Source organism: Acromyrmex echinatior, chromosome 11 (genome assembly GCF_024713525.1).
Source record: "Acromyrmex echinatior isolate Ae372 chromosome 11, ASM2471352v2, whole genome shotgun sequence".
Taxonomy (NCBI): Eukaryota; Metazoa; Arthropoda; class Insecta; order Hymenoptera; family Formicidae; genus Acromyrmex; species Acromyrmex echinatior.
Genome location: NC_141862.1, coordinates 3,571,398 through 3,592,450, shown reverse-complemented (window position 1 = coordinate 3,592,450; position 21,053 = coordinate 3,571,398). Strand labels below are relative to the sequence as shown.

Genomic DNA, 21,053 nt, shown 5'->3' with positions numbered 1-21,053 from the left:
CAGTCAAAGTAAAAAAATACAGTAGCATTCATTAAAAGATAAAGAAATAATCTTCAATTCATATGAATAATACCAACATTTCTAAGAATACATTATAAAACGCATTTTTCTATTTCTAACAAAGTCTTTTTCTTTTGGGGAAGATCGAGAGAGTATAAGATAAAATGTAATAAATGATATGATATTAAGATATGTGATATATCTTTCGTCATTAATTAATCAATGACGATTTCGTCATTGCTTAATTGAGGACTACTATTATTATTAATTAGTCGCTTAACAATTGCTAATGCAGTTATCTCTTTGTTTATCTTTGCTAATATACTCGAAGAAAGGAAATTCTATTTATTGTCCGCGTTAACATTTGTACGTTTTAGGCGAATACTCCACAACTGAGTAGTATTAACTTTTTAACTCTTTGCACTAAAATATTTTAATGTATAATAAAAAGTTTTAATTGTAAATTAAACCTTATAAAATTTTGTTAATCACATTAATGCATATATAAACATATTCGATAATATGGGGGAGGGGGAGGGAGGGAGAGGGAGAGGAGGGGGAAGAGAGAGATTTATATTTATATTTTTATATTCTAATGCAAGAAATCTAATCTATATAAACATATAATGAATAATAATTAAATTCTATATAAACATATAAATATATAATTGAATATAATAAAATTTCTTGTATAAAATAATACAACTATTTTTTCTTTTAACATAGAAAGATATTTAGTGCAAAGAGTTAAATTTAAAATATCACTGAAAGATATCAGGCCATTTGAATATTGTTGCAAAAAACTGGAAGATTATGTGGAATATTCGAAAATATCTTTAATGTTCAATTTCGATCTAGATTTCAGTTTTTTTCCTTAAATCAAATACAACGAAGTATACATTATATATACATGGTGTACCTGAAATAACGTCCACTTAATTAGTGCTATTCCTAATAATAACGTCCACTTGATTAGTGCTAATAAAAAACTGAGAGTCAAAAAGTTCTCTACCATCTTGCAATTTTCGCAATATTCTTTTAATCACCGAATGAGCAAAATGCCTAAAATCGCGATGTACATGACAACTTTAAAGTATTTTTAAGAGTTCCTTAAAAAACATCTTCAAAATATTTCACAAAGAATACAGAAAGATATCTTAAAATTGTCTTATACATCAATTTTATCCATTTATTCAGCAATTTTTAGAAATTAATATCTCATTAACTATTACGAAAATTACAAAATGATAGAAGACTTTTCAACTCAGTTTTTTATTAGAAATAGCATTGTATGATTAGTGGGCGTTATTTCAGATACACCCTGGAAAATATATATATATATATATATATATATTTTTTTTTTTATTTCACATAAGGATAGCGATCATGTAATTTTTTTCCTAGGGCGAAAATATGAAAAGTGAAAATTTTTTGTATGTGTATATATGTATGACATATACACACAAAAAAATTTTCACGTTACCGCTTTAACGAAAAAATTACATCGCTGCCCAGGTCGAAATTAAACATATATAACAGGAAATCAGAATCTTAATTGACCTACGTAAAACTAATTAGTTGATTAACCTATGGCTGGTACGATAATATCTCTTAGTCCGAAGAAACCAGTTCTTTCGGTCGAATTAATTGCCTTCCGGCTTTTCAGGCATCCTCGAGTGCGCATCACATGCTACGCACTGTTAATATTATTGTCAAGCATGATTTAGTCCAATTATTGTCATAAATTTTATCCTCTTTATGTTCATTGTTGTTACGTTATCAATCCACATAATCAATCGTGGATTCTTGGATCCTTAGATCTTTGGCAGAATCTCGTATTCTTTCGAATATTTATATCTTAAATTTATATATTTGAATTTTCTGAGAACCTTATTCGAGCTTGTCTTATGCTTTTATATACCTGAATGTCCCCATCTTTTTATTTATTTATTTGCTTTCTTGGATTTTTGACTATTTATAGGATTATTAGGTCTTTAGATCCATTGATATTCAAAATCTTCAATCTTCAAATATCCATAGATCCAAGGATCCAAATGTTTTGATCCAAGACTATCTATCTAAAACAATATTTTGGGTATATCCACCCAAGTCCACTGGACGGTTCCTACCACTAATCTTATTGAATTTGACGTTAATCGCAATCGCTAAAGAGTAAATGTTTCATTGTTAACTTGTACAATAGGCAATTTTTTTCTGCAAAAGATTATTTTTCTTTACCGTCCACGCGACGCGCGATTCGTTCGAAAAACTGTATGCAGATTGTTGACTAATATGCTTTGATATTTGCAAAGCTTCGAAAACCATTTCACATAGTTAAAAAACTCAAAATTGGAAACAAATTATATCTCTCAGGCGAAGATACATTTAAAAATGTTCTCGAATAAACATGTATACATACAAGTATTTATCGAGAATACTTCATCGGTACTAAATAGTTAAATCCAAAATCCTAAATATCTTTAATCAGAGTTTTCTTTAATAAAAAAAATTGAATTTAATAGTTAACAACTATTAAAGATGATCAAAAAAAAAGAAGAAATAAAATTAATCTTCTATGAATGTATCTCCGTCTTCGAATTATGAAGAAACGGCTTCTATCGCCGAAGCTTACGTTAATTGACACAATAGACAAAATCCTACCACGCAGATGCGCTGACTACAAATCGACCAGATTGACAGCAGCTATTTTCGACAAAACAGCAACAGCAGCAGTCGAAAATGGTCGTCACAGAATGAGATAGAGTGTTTCTTGAGACGAAATTATCCACGGAAACGCGCGTCGCGATTGAGATTGATCCTAGGTGAGATCTTCATCTTCATCGTCACTGGGACCACCCGTAGGACAGCACAATCCTTCGGAACCATCACTCCTGATGCAAAATAGCAATGTCTCAGCCACTGTCACTTCATGCGGCATAATTCCGTGGAATTCTTTCAAGTCTGCCGCGGGGAACCAGGCCTTTTCGTTGTCATCAATGATGAGAATTCCAAAATATCTGGAAAGGATCATTGAAAATTGATAAATTGCATATAAAGTAAAATATAGTATTAATCAATATTAATATTATAATGTTACAATAAATGTTATTTATTAATTAATATATAATAATTAATATAATATAATATTAAAAGAGCTGTATTAATTATGTTAGTATTAAGCAGTAAGAATATTAATACCAACCTGCAAATAGCAACTGCGGGTATCCATAAAACGGAAGTAAGAATAAGAATAGCAATGAGCACTAAAGCCCAAACAGGCCATTCCTGTCTTTCCGTAATGCCTTTACTCGCCACCCAGGCTGGATAACCGCTTCCTTCGAAAAATATTTCGACAAAAGATGCAATTAGAATACTCAACATCGCCAATGGACTAAGATACTTCCAACATATTAACCAATAGAGGCCAGGACGATTGCCGGTCATCAATTCAATATCGTCAGCGAATCTGGAATCATCGCAATTACAAAATATTTATACCAATAAACTCATCTTTGATCCTGAAACTTATGTATGTACTTACCTCTTCAAACCGTAGACATAGGACACTCCTATACATTCGAAGAATGCAATTATGAGCAATGGAAAATTGCCGCTGAAGCTATCGAATAGCACGAAGACGTAACTGCCAGCTCCATGAGCAAAGGCCATAGAGATCATACAGCATACCAAACAAATAACACCTGATATAAAATCAAATTTATTTTAATCTCTAAAACTTTTTGAATAAATTTCATTCTAAAAAGTGAAAGTCTCACTCTTAAAAATTGAAAATTAAACCACTCTTTCAAAACTAGCTTTTTTCAGTTTTCTCTCTTTAGAGTGAGATTTCACTCCAAAGAATTTAAAGAGTATCCATTACTTCTTTCGCTATTCTTTTCACTATTGCAAAAAGTACCTGTTAAAATCTCTTTTCTTAAATTCGGGAAGAGTTTCATATCGACGATGCTAGTAACAACACCTTCCAAAGTACCAAATTGGGAATCGATTCCTAAGGTGAATAGCATCAGGAAAAACAATACAGACCAGAACTGAGCACCAGGAAACTGATTGATCGCTTCGGTGAAGATGATGAATGCCAAGCCTGTACCTGACGCCGACTGTAATCATTGTAATCGTTACGTAATTAAGCTATTTCTCCGATTACAATCGCGCTAAAAAATTAATCCCGTACAACCTACGAATACATCTCTCTGCGCAGATTCTCTGAAAAGAGGAACTTTTGAGGCGAACGTACACACACATAATGGAAGGATAAGGTGAGCCATTCCCGTGGATGCGCAGTAGTCTAAAAGTAGTGAAGAGCTGACAGTCAATCACATTTGAACCAAATTATAGAATTCAATATGGTGATGACATGTTTGTTTATTGTTATTGTGAGTGCGCGAATTAGTAATGGTGAAATTTTGTATGCAAAATTATGTCAATTGTCGCATAAAAAATTGCAAAAATCATGCTTCTACTGCCTTCTTCAAGAATGTAATATTCTATTCAAATTATTATTAAGACAGAGCGATTATTGGTAAGCGTTTAAAATTCGCGTGCTTAATTTGGTTCACATTTGATTGATCGTCCCCCACCCTTTTCCGTCATTATGTGCAATAGTTCACATTAGATGCGTTCGGCAATGTATTGGGTCATCCAAAAAGTATCCGCGGTTTTTGGTCACTAGATATGTGTTGATGGTCATATATCTAGCGACAAAGTACCGCGGATACTTTTTAGATGACCCAATAAATTTGAGATATGAGCTAGCAGATGGCGAGTTTGATTACGTGATCTTCGAGCAATCTGAGTACCAAGAATTAATTCCGAATGCTACTCCGAACTGTAAACTGTTCTTTAAAGTTATATTATAAAATGAAATTGTTTATTTTTATGAATAAATAAAAAATACCTTAATTGACAATTTCTTTCGCTTTATTAAAAACTGATAATGGTCTTATACTAAAAATAGATCGTTACACATAAATGTAGCAGACTCATATGCAAGGTGTTTTCTAAAAAAAAAACATTACATTGCAAAATAAATTTCAGCAATTTATAAGTTATATCACTAGATTTATATTCGTTAGAAATAATAGAAATAATATATTCTTTAATATATTAATGCAATTTGATTTTATTTCTATATGTACAACATAAGCTTTGATCTAATTAGCAAATTCTTTGTTTTCAAATACATAACTTCAAATTCATAAAGAGGAAAAGAATTAAAAACTTACTTTCCTCATTAAATATTGTACATAATATGTTCCAATTTCTATTTGATAGCATTTGTTTGAGCGTTTGTAGACTCAGACATTATAACAGTTCAAATACACTATTTGTAAAATAAAAGAGGTGAATGTACGTTATGTGTTAACGAATCAGTTGGATTCATTATCATAAATATACAGGTTATGAATTTAATTTAGACGTGAAAATCTGCATTAGCTCTGCGAGCTCAGTCTTTGAATCCAGAGTGGATCTAGGTAGCTCGATTGGCTCTAGAAATGTTAATACCGAACGCAGATGAGATGACATCTAGCAAAAAGATGTGAGTTGCCGAACGATTTTCGAGATAGAAGAGCAAACGGACGCCAATTTGCAATTCCGAACGCACCTCTTATATTCTTCCCATGCACACACGCATAAATGTCATATCTGTGTATACAAACACTAGTCCACACTAAAGACAGTTGAAATGTGGCAACTAGTGTATTCGATGAATGCACCTAATATTCGAATAATGAATAAAAAATAAATGAAAATACTCATTCGAATACATTTCTTTTTTATTCGTTAAGAAACGAAGAAATATTTTTTCATTCCATTTGAATGAATATTTTTTGAATATGATTACAAATATTTTCATTTCGTATTCACTTTTATCCTGTATTATCTGCACATAGCAATTTGCAAGCCTACAAGAGAAAACAGAAATCTATAAAAATAATAGCTATGATTACATCGTGCGCTTAGTCCGCGACTTACGATGGACGTTCTTGTTTAACTTATAGATTAAACAAAGACATTTTTATTGAGAATAAATAATATATCTTGGAATTTAATGTCCACAGACTATAATGAATGTCGCGCAAGATATCCTAAAATATTTATAACATTACTGTCATATAACCGAAATTATATTGAAATATGTATGGCGCTTTATCAAATAGATAGATTTATAAATAAAAAATGTATACTTTTCTAAAATATTTTTCAAAATTTTTAAGTTTCCTTTATAAAATGTGAATATAACAATGACAAAAATAAATAAAATTCATTTTTTTTACTTAAAGTCATCAAAGTATCGGTTATAGTTAAGAGGTAACGATTGCTTATTGGAGCTTTCTTTTTCAGTTTATATTTTGTTTGAATGAATACTCACTAAATATTCATAGTTTTTTGGTGAATAAATATTTTTTGGAAACTCAAAATTTTGAATGAATATATGATTACATTTTTTTATATGAAAATTTTGAATAAATATAATTTGGAGCTTAATTACAAATTTTTGTATTTATCAGGCATATTAGTGACAACAGCATATCCTTGGGTGCGTTCCGAGTTATGCATGAAGCGCATGATGTATTGTTTTATCCTTTTTTATTAATTGATAAACAACAAAGACAAATGATGCATCCCTTGGAGTGCGTTCCAAAACTTAACTCTGTCAACTCCGAGTATCCTTTATCTTTATTCAACATTTGATGATCAACAAGGATAAAATAATACTCATGTTGAGAGAGTTGAATTTTGGAACGCAATCTTATCTCGGCGTGCGAGAAGGAGAATTCCATTAAACTACAGTTTTAAATTACTCTAATTCAGAAACGGCACTGCTAGGCCTCCCCATTTTTTTTATAAGGTTTCTATAATATTTCTACATTATATTGGGTCATCTGAAAAGTATCCGCGATTTTTTGTCACTAGATGTGTGTTGATTGTCATATATCTAGTGACAAAGTACCGCGGATACTTTTTAGATGACCCAATATATTTATTTTTTTTTAAATCTGTAGAAGTTTCGCAAAATATTAAAACGTTACTTCGGCAAAGCTTGGTATAAGGCCGGAATCAGACTATGTATTAAAGATTGAAATTTCCAACAAGAATAAAGAAGTTTTGGCTTCTTTTGTTCTGATTGGTCAAACTTCAATCTTTCAATCTTTAATCTTATTCTTTAATGCATAGTCTGATTCCAGCCTAAGAGTTTATATGTTAAAAGCTGAAACTTTAAAAGTGAATATTTCCATTTCGGCACCGTTAAAGTCCTTAAAATTTTAATTATATGTAGAGAAAATTATTTCAAACATAATATCCAAATTTCAAAAAAATTTGTAGAAACTCAATTTCTCGGAGAAATACCTTAACGTTGCTTTAAAAGTCGCTTTTATACTCACGTTATCTAACTCCTTCTCTAAATCGCATTCGGGCAGTTCTGGCATTATCAAATTATCTAGTGATCCATTTCCGTCCGTAATATTCAGCAGCGTGCCGGCAATCGGGATGTCTTCAGGTATTTTATCGACATGACCGAATATACTTATTAACGTGTTATTCTTTTCCGATAAGCATTGTTCGTAAACCATGGTAGCCTTAAATCCTGTTCAAACAGGATCGAAAGTGTACTCTTTAAATTCTTTAGAATGGAATTTCACTTTAAAGAGTGAAAATTGAGCCAATCTTGAAAAAAATGGCTCAATTTTGAATCTTTAAGAGTGACATTCTCATTAAAAGTTTTAATAGAAAAAGTATAGAAATTAGAAATTTCCAGGGGAAAAAATCACACGTACCTATGATCGAAAAGACGACGATTCCCGCGAACATAGACGTGAAGCAATTCGTCAGACTGACCATGATGGCGTCACGGTAACAGTTATTATTCACTGGGTTGTACGAAGAGAACGCTATTAAACCGCCGAAAGCTAGACCTAAGGAGAAAAAGATTTGCGTTCCAGCCTCCAGCCAAACTACAGGATCGGTCAACGTCCACCACTATGCAAAAGTGAATCAATAGTTACTTAAACTTTGTTTATAATAATTTTAATGTAAAAAATAATTAATAATATTAATGTAAAAAAGAAATTGTGAGAACGCACTTTTGGCGTGAAGAGATGCCGCAGACCATCCGACATACCCGTCAACGTCACGCCTCGGAAGAAGAAAATAATCAGGACAATATATGGAAACGTGGCGGTTACATATACGACCTAAAGAAATCAAATTGATCACTTGAAGAGTTATAATAACTAATTTTGACTGTAAAAGCTCCCGTACTTTGCCTGAAGACGCGATACCCTTAATCATGCACATGTAAACGAGAATCCAAGCAATAATTAGCGCCAGAGCAATTTTCCAATTAAACACTTCCGGCGTATTGATGTCCTTAGATATCATCAGGGTGGTTCGATACCAAAAATATTGCGTAGGACTGCTGACCTATTGACCCAAGTTTCACATTATAAACAAAACCGAACTTAATATGCGCACAAATGCACATAGACAGTGACTTATATTATATCGTATTAAATTTTGGCGTTACCAAACACTCAGGTTCAGGTGCGTAAGATCCATTTTGAAAATACCTATTGGGACACTCTGCCCAAGGTAGTTGCGATTGGAAACTCTTTGAACAGATTTAGATTTCTATGAGTGATTCCGCACGACATGTCAATAATAACAAAATTAAGCAGATCCTAATTGTTTACCTGAACGAAATAAAATAGGCACCAGGCGATAATTGTATTGTAGTAAAGAGCCACATTAAAGGAAACTACGGCACTGCTAATTCCGATGCCGCCCATATATGGGGATACCTTTCAAGATACAGTAGAAAACTTATCTTCAAATATTTGCTTCAATTTATTCATTTGAATTTGTTTCTATTCACCTGATTCCAAACTCCAATAGCGCCTTTTCTCAATCTCTGGCCGATTGCCAATTCCAGATAAAATATAGGAATACCCTCGATAGCCAGCATCACGAAATAAGGGATCAGAAAAGCGCCTACAAATATAAAAACGCGTGCTTAGAATTGTATGAGAAAGAGCTTGAGTAATCTGTACAAAGCAAACACACCTCCGCCGTTCTTCTGAGCTAGATAAGGGAATCGCCATACGTTTCCAAGGCCCACTGCATATCCTACAGTCGCCAGGAGAAATGTGAGCTTACTATCCCAATTTTCACGCTCATCTTCGCCTGCTTCCGGTCGAAAAGTCGCCTTGCCATCATTGTTGCCGGGACCGTTTCCTATTTTACTCTGTGAATTGAAGCCAAATTCATTTCATTTCATTTGAAATTTATTTATTATTTGTCTTTTGCAGAAAGATGATCATAAATAGCCATGTTACCTTATTAGGACTGGTGTCTTCGAAGGCCGCATTAGTGGCCCCGTAATTGGCAGTAACGACGTTCTTCCGATTATCCACCACTAATCTACCACGCATCTCTTTCATCTCGAGTTTATCGATACTTTTCTGGGGCTTTAGATCGCGGGAACTTTGCCGGCGAACGAGATGAGCCGTGTTCGCCATATCTTCTCCCTTTTCGTTTTAGTCTTTTTTTAAGTCAAATTTCTATTAAACGAAAAGATCTAAGCGCTTCATCCTGTCAAGAAAATAATTGAAATGGTTTATTAATAAAAAGATGGAGACACTAAACAAAGTGGCCAACAAAAATCATGTATAAAAAAATTATAAATTTTCCTAAAAAGAAAAATAAATGTTTGTGATAATTATAAATTAATACAAAATCAATATAATATGATATTATAATATTATAATATATAAACATATATTATTATATAATAACTATAAAAGGAGAAATTATATTAAAATTGAATAATTACGGTCGATAATGCGCTATTTGTGTCGTTACAATACATGTTTGCGCGAATTTAGTTTGTTGTTTAATTGTGGCCAACATTAATTCTTTCATACAGAAATTGTCCATATACAATATAAATATATATATATATATATATATATATATATATAAATATATATAAATATAAATATATATATATTATATATATAAGTATATATATTAGGTGTTGGAATTAATTCGTAGCGTTTTACAAGTGATGGGAAGTACTTTCATTAATGTATTTTTTAATGCTCATGTGAAATAAATAACATTCTTTCATTAAAAAACGCTACGAATTAATTCCAACACCTAATATATATATATATTGTATATGGACAATTTCTGTATGAAAGAATTAATATTGGCCACAATTAAACAACAAACTAAATTACACACACACGCACGCGCTCGCGCGCACACACACACACACACACACACACACACACACACACACACACACACTTATAGATTCAACTTATATTGATATGTATAATACATATATATAAACATATATATGTATATACATGTACATATACTTTCACATAGGTGTCAATCTCAATCAAGTGCACATATACTTTTCAAATACACACGTGCCCTTCTTACATAAATGTGCATATATATACAAAAAAATTGATTGAGAACTTTAAACTGGAAATTGATTTTTGCCTAACGTAGATGCACGTTCTAACACGCGTGCACAGGCGCAAGTTTTATTAAATTTTCTACGCATATTTGTAAAAGAGAGAAAGATTCACTTTTAATAAAATAAATATGCATATATATAGGGCCTTTCAATGCATGTGTAAAACGTCGTATGCGAGTCTTCCACTTCACTGTATGTATTAATGATTGACATAAAAAATCTGAATTCCTTTCCTCACATAAATGCCGAGGCGGCTTTATTTGGACGTACGTACATGTCCGTCACGAGAGAGACATTGCGCGGAATTGTTCCGGTTCGCTCGTTTTTCCGTCGCGAAGCAGAAACCAAAGAAGTAAAATCCTTTTACCCACCTGCCGGAACCAAAGGGGGAAACGCGCGAAGACCTTGTCCGCGGTTGAGGAGCGGTTCGCCACTGGTGACACTCCACTGGTGTGTGTGATAGTAACTTTTGAAACTACGGATATATCCAAGAGAATCAATAGCTGGCGTCGGCGCCTGCGACGCCTCTCTTTCGCCCGCGACTCTCTCGCGGAACAAGAAACCGCGCGCGAGCACTTCTCCGAGAGGAAAACACTAGGGGTAGGGAGAGAGAGCGAAAAACGGGTCAATTTATCGCCATGCTGGAAATTAACGCGTAAATCGTGATTTTATACAGTCAAAATAAATATTAGGAATGTACCGGATATCCGAGAAATATCCAATATTTGGTATTATCCGGTACTTTTTTACTATCTGGTCGGATAGTCGGATATCATGTATCCGGTAATATATACATCCGGCTGAAATCTTATATTAAAAATCTTATATTGAATTTTGCGTCATTGATGCAAAATTTTTATTCTGTCTAATGCTAAATCTCATTTTTTTGAAAATCATATACCAGATATCTGACCGGATATCCGAGAAAATATCCGGATAATTGCTCTATCAGATATCCTAATCAGAAAAAAATGTGATTCACCGGATATTCAATATTCGGTAATATTTAATGATCTGGTACAGTGTTACGTCCGGAGCGAGAGAAATGGCTGAGAGAGCACTGTTTAGACAAGCGGTGAAACAAGCGGGCACTTTCAGAATTCTGATCAAATTCATAAATACTAAAGAATATTGACAACTCCCGTTTATTATAATAACACCCTAAAAAAAAAAAGATAACCTGAGATAACGGTCTGGAGAGCTAAATAAATGGAAGAAACACATGAACACATATATCTTGTATTTTATTATAAAAAAAAGAAAGGTTTCCCAAATTCGATGTTTTAATTAACAAATTGGGACAGATAATAAAGGGATGAAACATTAAGTCGAATTGATGATTTAATCGTTAACCATTTCTGTTTTTGAGCGATTCATTCTATTCCGATTGTATTTCATTTTCCTAAATATTCGTTTGAAATAAAAAATAAAAAGAGAATAAATTGTGTATTTGTGCTCGAAATCCACTCTCGTTCTTATTAAGTTTCATTTTGAATTTCCTTTTTCTTTTCCTTTACATATTCGAGTGTTAATTTAACATAATGTGACTATGTATTTACAGGTTTTGCGTGAAATTGATGTTCAAAGGTTCTTGCAATTAAAAATGATACTATTTATGAATAAGCGAACAAGTAACATAAAAACAATATATTTTAAACGTAACGACTGGATGAAATACGTGTTAATTTAACACTTCGTGAATGTTAATTTTCTCGGGAGAGAAGAGAATAAAAAGGAGAAATATACTTCCACAGTTTATTTACAAATTGTAGTGATATTATCCTTTTTCTTTTGTATATCTATTTTCTTACATAATATTTATGTAACCTTTTGAAATATCTTACTTTAAATTAATCCAAAAATTCGAATGGGCCGTTTGGAGCATGCGATTTATGTTAATTTGTTGCAATTAGTATTTATATTATTTTATAATCAAAGGCTACGAGTCGCAACTAGATAACGAACGTTGGAAATCAATTAAATATTTAATGATTAAATTAGAAGTACAAAAAATAAATATAATAACATAATTATACATTTCAATCCCAATCGAGTCATCCTCAGTGTACAATTTAATAAAACTAAACAACTTGCGATTTAATCGTCGATATCAATATAACAGTTCTATCACATATTCCTATTCGAAATTTTTGCGATATTAAGGCGATTTTACTATTCCCCCTCGAATATTTTCCATATTATATCCATATCCCTAATGTTGTTCTTCCTTCTCCATCTTTGATTGTTGCAGACAGTAACGCAATTCAAATTCACTCATTGCAATTTCAAGATTAAAAGCATTCTCAATATTTTTAATTGTATTTCCAAATTGCAATAAGTTCACAATCACCGAAATATTAAAACTGAATAATTATATCATTATCAGTATGTCATTTTCAAATGATTTAATAAACAAATTGTTAAAATGTTAAAATTTTAAATTGTTAAACAAATTGTTAAACAAATTGTTTGTTAAAATGTTAAAATACGAAGCGCCACTACGATCTGAATGTTAAGATGTTGAACTATTATATATTATATATTCATTTAAATGAATTAATTTCAGAAATTATAATTGCGTACCGATATGGTTGTCGGATTTTCAACGCAATCAATCTGAAATATTAATAATCCCCTCAAATTTCCCAAATTTAATCTTAAAAAACTGTAATAAACTTATTGTGAAAAATATTGCCTCGACCGGGAGTCGAACCCGAAAGTCCGACCATATCGGCACGCAATTATAATTTCTGAAATTAATTCATTTTAATAAATAATAATTTAATATATAATAATTCAACATCTTAACATTAAGATGGTAGTAGCGCTTCGTATTTAAAGTAATGTATCTAACATAAACGATCTTATTTTCAATCTTATTGTTTATACACGCTCGCCTGCAATGCGTAACTCTCTACATATCGGTTATTGCGAGGAATATTGCTAAGGTCTCGGTAGTCTAAAAGCTTAAGACGCTCGCACGGAATGCAAGAGATGTGAATTCGACTCCCAGCCGAGGCAATATTTTTCACAATAAGTTTATTACAGTTTTTTAAAATTAAATTTCAGAAATTTGGGGTCTCTCTCTCTCTCTCTCTCTCGCTCTATATATATATTATATATATATATATATATATATATATATATATATACACACATTCAGTATTTATATTTATATTGTTGAAACATTTCTTAAGACTGGGAAGTATTCTATTATTGAGTCATCTCTTAATCACAATTACCATAATTATGAAATATTAATCAATCGTTCATATAATATAATTTACATAAAATCAAAATTTAGAAAATGTTCTATTATTAAATCATTTCTTAATCACAATTACAAAATATTAATCACATTAATAAATAATAATAAGACTGTAAGTATAAAACAATGTATTATAGTACAAAAGAAGGGCAAAGAGCCAGTAATGTAGCAAAGAATTTTAATTTAAATTAAAATTAAAAATTCATATAACAATTACAATTGACAAAAACAAACGTTTCGATTCCGATCGAGTCATTTTCAATGTTATCGTAATATTTAAACATCGTTCAAAACCAAAAATATATACATGATATTACAATACTATTATAATTTAATCCCGTATTTTTCATTTCGTATAGTACGCTACGAATCATTTTTAAAAAATCAAAGTAGTCATAAAACAATATTCTGAAAAAGTGACCGTGAACAAGAAAATTATTAGGTGTACAAATAAGTTTCCGCCGTTTGACAAAAGATGGCGCCACTAGCAAGCTATGATTAAAATTGTCTGATGTAAAACATTATATCGTAAGGTTGGACATCTGTCAACAACATAACCTTGAAATACTAGCTTTTGTATCAGCATCATATATTTTTTTTGTGCAAAAATGCCGAATTTTGAATCGAATAAGCGTCATTTGCGGGAACTTTTGATTTACTTCTTTAATTTGAAGAAATCTGCAGCTGAGGCTCATCGATTGCTTGTAGAAGCATATCACCATATGGTGAGGCTGCCTTAAGTGAGAGAAGTTGTCGTGAATAGTTTCAAAAATTTAAGAACGGTGAATTTGACGTCAAAGACAAAGAACGTAGCGGAAGGCCGAAAGTGTACGAAGACGCGGAATTGGAAGCATTATTGAATGAAGATTCGTGTCAAACGCAAAAAGAACTTGCACTTACATTTTGACTTACATCAATAAAACATTATGTATCGTTCTTTCACAATAAATGCTTAATTTTTGATTAAAAACGGCGGAAACTTATTTGTACACCTAATAATATTTAATACATACAAATTAGTAATAATAATGTACCTTGTCAGTAATATCAGTAAATGTGTTGAGAGTCCATTAATAAAAAGAGAGAAAAAAATGTAGATAGATGATAGTCCATATCGTGGTACGTATACAATATTGATTTTTTTATTTTAAACAAATTTGCAAAAGTAACGAACATCTAACTTTCATGATATCAGATAATGAAATGTCGAGAAGAAAAATATTTTTTTCGGAAAAACGGCAAAACAGGCGGGAAAAGGAAAGAAGATATTAGAAGGGAGAAAGAGAATGTATAATGTTAGAATACAATTCAGGCAAAGACTCTGTGTCGTTTTGTCTGTTTATTCTATATTTCTGTTTTTTAATATGAATCATTTCAGATATTAACCTTTTATTGTATGAAGACTCTAATATGTCCACTTTATCACATTTAAAGTTGTGATTGATTCTCCTCAATACGGTGGTTGGAGATCACGGTGATAGAGATTTTGAATTTATATTAATATCTGAAACATGTTCATGCAGTCTTTAATTGTTTTTTTTTGTCTGGTCAACATAACTATCATCACAATCCTCACAAGATATTCTGTAAACTACATTTTGATTATGAAAATGTTCTACTTATCTTTTCCTCTCTTCATGAAATTTTTTAATATGTTAGGAATGATAAAAGCCAATTTACAATTAAACATATTAACGATAGGTATGAATTTTTCAGATATTATATGGAATAGTAAAAAATCTTTCTATGTCATCCTTGTTATTATTCAAACTATTAATATTGTTAATATGATATTTAATACTATTATGAATAGTTGAGAAAATAAAATGTAAAGGATATCCATTCTGTAAAAAAATATTAATAAGAACAATCAAATTATTGGAACTTCGGATGACACAAATGAAAAATCAAATGAATTATCCACAACTCCATAAATTATACCTCTTTTATAACAAAGTGGATGTAAATAGAAATTAAGGAATCTACCAGAAAAAGTTGCTTTACGATATACATCGAAAATAAGATTCCGTTCTTCAATAATCAATCTGATATCCAAAAAATTTATTTCTCCGTCAATGCCAATCTCCATAGTGAACTGCAGTCTAGTGTGCAACGAATTAAAGATACCCAAAATATTACCAATACTCTCAGGCGGAGCAGCCAAAATAATATCGTCAACATATCGATAATAAAATAACAATCGAACGGGCAGCATTTCGATAGCAATTTTTTCAAAGTCCTGCATATTTGCAACAACAGGTGACAAGGGTGATCCCATAAGAGTCCCAAATATTTGTTTGTACATTTTTTTATTAAAGATAAAAACAGTAGAATTCAAAACCATCCGAAAGGCAATCAAAAATTCATCTAAAAGAATTTTTGTTTTCTTAGATATGGAATCCCACCTTCTAACAACACTATCAGATGCCAAATCTATAGGTATATTAGTAAATAGGGATACCACATTCAAGGAAATCAACATAAAAATCATCTGATTTTAGTTTGACATCTTTAAGTTTATTAATTAAATCAAAACTATTCTTTATAAAACTAGGAGCTTCTGGTATGGAATCGTTAATGATATTATGCAGAAATAATGATAAATTATATAGTGGGCTATTTATAGATGAAACAATAATTCTACAATAATTCTAAGAGAATAGTTTTGTTTATGAATCTTCGTTAAACCGTGCTCTAGGAATGATCCCGTCAGTCATATGTAATCTCCGATATGAGTCATCTATAAATCCTTTTCTTTTCCACCTACTAAGTATGTTACGCAAATCACTCGTAAGTTTTTTTGTAGGATCTTTAGTTATCATCTCATATGTATTATTGTCTGAGCATCGATTCCATCTTGGATATGTAATCTAGTTTATTTTAAGCAACGATAGCATTTCCTTTATCTGCTTTAGAAATTAATATTTCAGGATGATCTTTGACAAATTTTGTTGTTGTCTTAATCCAATTAAATAATAATTTATTATTAGAACCTATCCTGAGAAATTCTGAAACCTCTCAAAAATCGGAACAGTACTATTTCTAACAAAATTTATTATATTGTTCTGACGACATAATATTGTTAATATTGTTTTCAACATTTTTAATGAACTCAATTAATGTCCGATCAATATTGTGTTTATTAATAGGAAGGCCAAAACCTTCCTTCAACTGTAGCAGATACTGGACTTCTATAGGAATGTAAAAAATGAATGTGGTTATAATTTCAAAAATATATGAAAAGAAAGAGCATAAAGAATCACAGCACAAGATGTAGTTAGTGATATTTAATTATTCTTGCATTACGAATTACAATAAAAACATTAAACGTTTCGGCCACATCTTCAGTAAAATTAATAATATTCTTAAGACGCAAAGTTACATCAAGTTGGAATCAAATTCAACCCTCGTGTGTTATAATTGTAACGATCGTGTTTGCATCAAAGCGACGCTGCTTCATATAATAATGTTAGAACGTCAGAAGTCATGTAGTAAAAAGTGTAGAACGAGAATTTCCAGATTCTAATTTACAATAATTTATTTAACTATTAATATCTTTTAAAACGGAGTATAAAACAAAGGAAACATTACCCGTTCTATCTGTGAAATGAATATACTTTTAATTCATCGATTATTTTGCTGTAAAACGAGTGGTTCTTTATGCTCTTTCTTTTCATATATTTTTCTATAGGAATGTCAACATTGCTCAAATTAAGGAACCATTTTTCATTTAGAGAATCTAGAGGAGCCGCTTTCCCAAAGAGTTCAGTCGAAATATATATTTTTTCTATAAACTGTAAAAACTCATTAAGAGCTTCCTTAGATATAATCTTATTTTGTAAATCCTTGTTTGAAGCACAAACATAAGAAATTGGCTTAATATTTAATCTTTTATTTTTCAAGTCTTTTTTCTCAACCATAGGATCTTCCTATTCTATTCTCCTTACATGTTGAAAAAATTATAACTATTAATATTGTCTAAATATTTAAAAAATTCGCAAACTATGGCGGCAAAACACTATGAATTTTAGAGGAGAAATCAAAGTTCATTCAAATCATGTTCATTCTAATACGATGTAAGTGATGATATGAGTCCTCCAATTCCAATTGCAAAATTGCTTTCACATTATTTAATTGTATTCTCTCAAGTCTTTTATAAGAATAATTATTGTATAATGCTAAATTACTACTATTAGTGTATCTTTTTAAATGTGGAGGAACTAAATTAAAATTAATGCAAGATTTCAAAAATCTAATACATGCTCTAACATTAATGCTTAATTTAATCAGGTTACAAAACTCTTTTAGAAATTGACATGTTTCAATATCAAATTGATACCGAATATAAAAAAATGTGAAACTAAAATAATTATGATAATAACGCATCATTTCGGTCGCATATATAAAATTAATAAATAGTAATAAGGCTCTGTAAGTATAAAACAATATTAATCACAATTATGAAATATTAATCAATCGTTCATATTATTTACATAAAATCAAGATTAAGTCGTTTACTAGTCACGATTACAAAATATTAAATGATCAATCATGTAACATACATAAAATCAAGATTTATAAAATGTTTTGTTATTAAATCATTCCTTAGTCGCAATTACAAAATATTTAACGATCATTCATATAATTTTCATAAAATCGAGATTTGAAAGTGTTTTGTTATTAAATCATTTCTTAGTCACAACTATGAGATATTAATCAACATTCATATAATTTACATAAAATCAAGATATCGAAAGATTGGCAAAGTTTCCAGCTTACCGAGTTTGAATATCGTGACGTTTGAAATCGTTATTGTACTAGCGATTGATCGCAGTAATCTCGACTATGAATGGATCAGGGAGGGATTTGCGCTTAACAGATAAATTTACTTTGTTCTTCGCTTAACTAATTTTTATTAGGTTTAGGATTTCAGGCACTAGTCGCCTCGCGAAGAACATCTTAAATCTAACGCATGACTTTACTATTTCTAACAAATAAGCGCACGAGAAAGATCACTCATGTCAGTTAGTTTTTGGAAGCGACCACTCATGTCAGTTAGTTTTTGGAGGTGGCACTACATCTGAGAGTGATTTTACGTCTCGCATTTTTAGTTCTGCACTGGAAAAGTAATTAAACGCATCATTCATTCAATAGTGAAATAAAATGTAGCAAAATAAAATTTGTGGTTTGAAACGAGACGTAGCTGGTAAGGCAACATCTTATCGTTGAGTATCGTCGAAATTATTCGGATGAGAGCGTCCGGTCCGCTATCTTGCTGTGCGTGAAAGAATGTTCATCACGTTATCCTTATTTAGCAAGCTGTTGAAATTATAACTAAGAATTATAACTAAGGTTGCAATTATATTATATATTTGTACATGCGAAACACAACCATCTATATCTGCGCCCATATAGCAAAGATCATACGAAATACATTTAGCTTACGTATAATTTGACTTTCCAACATTCGACGTAATTCTAATAGCGTGCGAAGAGGTTGCAACAAATCACGTTAAGTGAGGGTAATTTGACATATTTCATTTATATTCACGTAAGTGCCGATTTTCGCGGTCTTCCCTTGGTTTTTTGTCGTTGTGTTGTTATTGTAAGATGCTGCCACCCAGGCAGTTTGCTTGACATTATTCACTGCGTGCTGTACGTAAGGCGTGCGGCATTGCCAAAAAGAGAGGGCAAAATTTGGACGGTCGTCACAACAGCTTTAGTAAATATATGTACAATATACAGGGTGGCATGAATATATAGTCCAACTCGTCCCGAACAGGTAGGGTGGACTAAACTGAGTAGAAAAGTCATCTACCATTTTGCAATGCTCGCAATAATTAACGAGATATTAACGTTTAAAGATAGCTCAATACGCGCATCCACTCGATCTATTATTGCCAAAGGTACGGTCCATCGAGCGCACGGCACGCGGGCCGCGAGGAGCGGAGATAACCTAGCAGGCCCGCCGCGTCATTCGAGCTTAGAGGCTCGCGATGGTAAGTCTCGCTTCTTGTGGCCCGCGCGTTCAGTGAACCGTACTTTCGGCAATAATAGGTCGGGAGGACGCGCGTATTCGGCTAAACGTTAGTATCTCGTTAATTATTGCGAGCATTGCAAAATGATAGAGGACTTTTCTACTCAGTTTAGTCCACTCTATCTGCTCGAGAGTGGGGCCGTATATTCATGTTACCCTGTATATTTACTAAAGTGTATATAATATAAAATTAAAAGATTACTCTCATATAAACACGAGGAAAATTAGGATAGTAATTCACAGTTTAATATAAGAAATTAAGACACACAAGGAGTAGTAAAGTATCAAGCTGCTCCTCGCCTTGATGAAGTGGACTACAAGGTTCACGAAACGTTGGCATTCCAAGAATGGATTTGGACACGGAGGAAATCCGCGAAACGCATAATCTTTACACACACAAGGATTATTTTTTATTATGAATCAATAATAATTTAATTTGAATCAATAATAACGGTAACCTATTACGTTTTATTCCTTATATTTATATATGATGAAAAATATTTATAAAAGTAAATCTCTATTTAGAGAGAGTGAATATAATTATTAAAAATAGCAGTTTAATGTAAGCTATTGAAACGCTGTAATTTTATTTTGTATCGATAATTAATTACACTATTCCTTATGTATAATAGAAAATATTTATTATAAAAATAACAGAAAAAGAGAATAATTGTTAAAAATTTCAATTACATATACAATTTAATATAAGAAATCAAAATTCGTAAAAATCAATTCTAATTATACCGTACAATTTTTCACACATAAAAAAAATCAAATTGTCCGTAAAAATAGAAATAGAATCTAATACCAACATGCGTTTTGTTTAATGATATCAAATCATTTGCGTTTTTTGTGCATGTTTGAAGTTTAGAGGAGGTTATTTCTTCGGCGCAAGATAAAATTTTGCGATTTGTCTGAAAATTATGTATTTCCACGTAAAATTGATTGCTAAATGAGAAAATAACGATCAAATTAAAGCGATTGGGAAAGAGCAAAATGATGAAAAAATGCATTTTAGTTTAAAATCGCTTAAATTTCGGTAAAAATTTAGTTTATGGGAACATTTCCCAATGACCTTGATATATGTTGTCAAGGTCATGACAAGTCATGAGTGATCTCCAACTGGTTTTAGTCGTCGTTATTAGTTAAAAAGATATTAATAAAAATAGTTTGAAAAATAATGTTTTCTTTCTGCTATATGTAATATTAAAAACTATTCTATACCTTTCCTTGCT

The 21,053-nt window shown here is 31.3% G+C and overlaps 1 protein-coding gene across 1 annotated transcript; it reads right to left on the bottom strand.

Moving 5' to 3' along the window:
* Positions 1–126: 126 nt before the first annotated feature.
* LOC105144027 (sodium-dependent neutral amino acid transporter B(0)AT3) lies at positions 127–11,514 on the bottom strand. The gene is made up of 14 exons (XM_011052661.2): positions 10,885–11,514; positions 9,357–9,612; positions 9,085–9,265; positions 8,897–9,012; positions 8,715–8,822; positions 8,549–8,632; positions 8,284–8,445; positions 8,106–8,216; positions 7,800–8,001; positions 7,407–7,609; positions 3,917–4,118; positions 3,542–3,701; positions 3,203–3,466; positions 127–3,017 (listed from the first exon to the last, which is right to left on the bottom strand). Exons 2-14 carry the CDS (start codon positions 9,537–9,539, stop codon positions 2,819–2,821), a joined length of 2,175 nt encoding a protein of 724 aa, XP_011050963.1. The 5' UTR covers positions 9,540–9,612; positions 10,885–11,514; the 3' UTR covers positions 127–2,818.
* Between the last annotated feature and the right edge of the window lie 9,539 nt (positions 11,515–21,053).

What these genes read in the sequence shown, in the direction of transcription:
- LOC105144027 (XM_011052661.2), bottom strand. Translation starts at nt 9,539, where the DNA reads ATGGCGAACACGGCTCATCTCGTTCGCCGGCAAAGTTCCCGCGATCTA. An exon ending in AGCTCAGAAGAACGGCGGAG is followed by an intron (nt 9,013 to 9,084) that starts GTGTGTTTGCTT and finishes TTATATTTGTAG; the next exon opens with GCGCTTTTCTGATCCCTTAT. An exon ending in CCCGCAGTTGCTATTTGCAG is followed by an intron (nt 3,018 to 3,202) that starts GTTGGTATTAAT and finishes GATCCTTTCCAG; the next exon opens with ATATTTTGGAATTCTCATCA.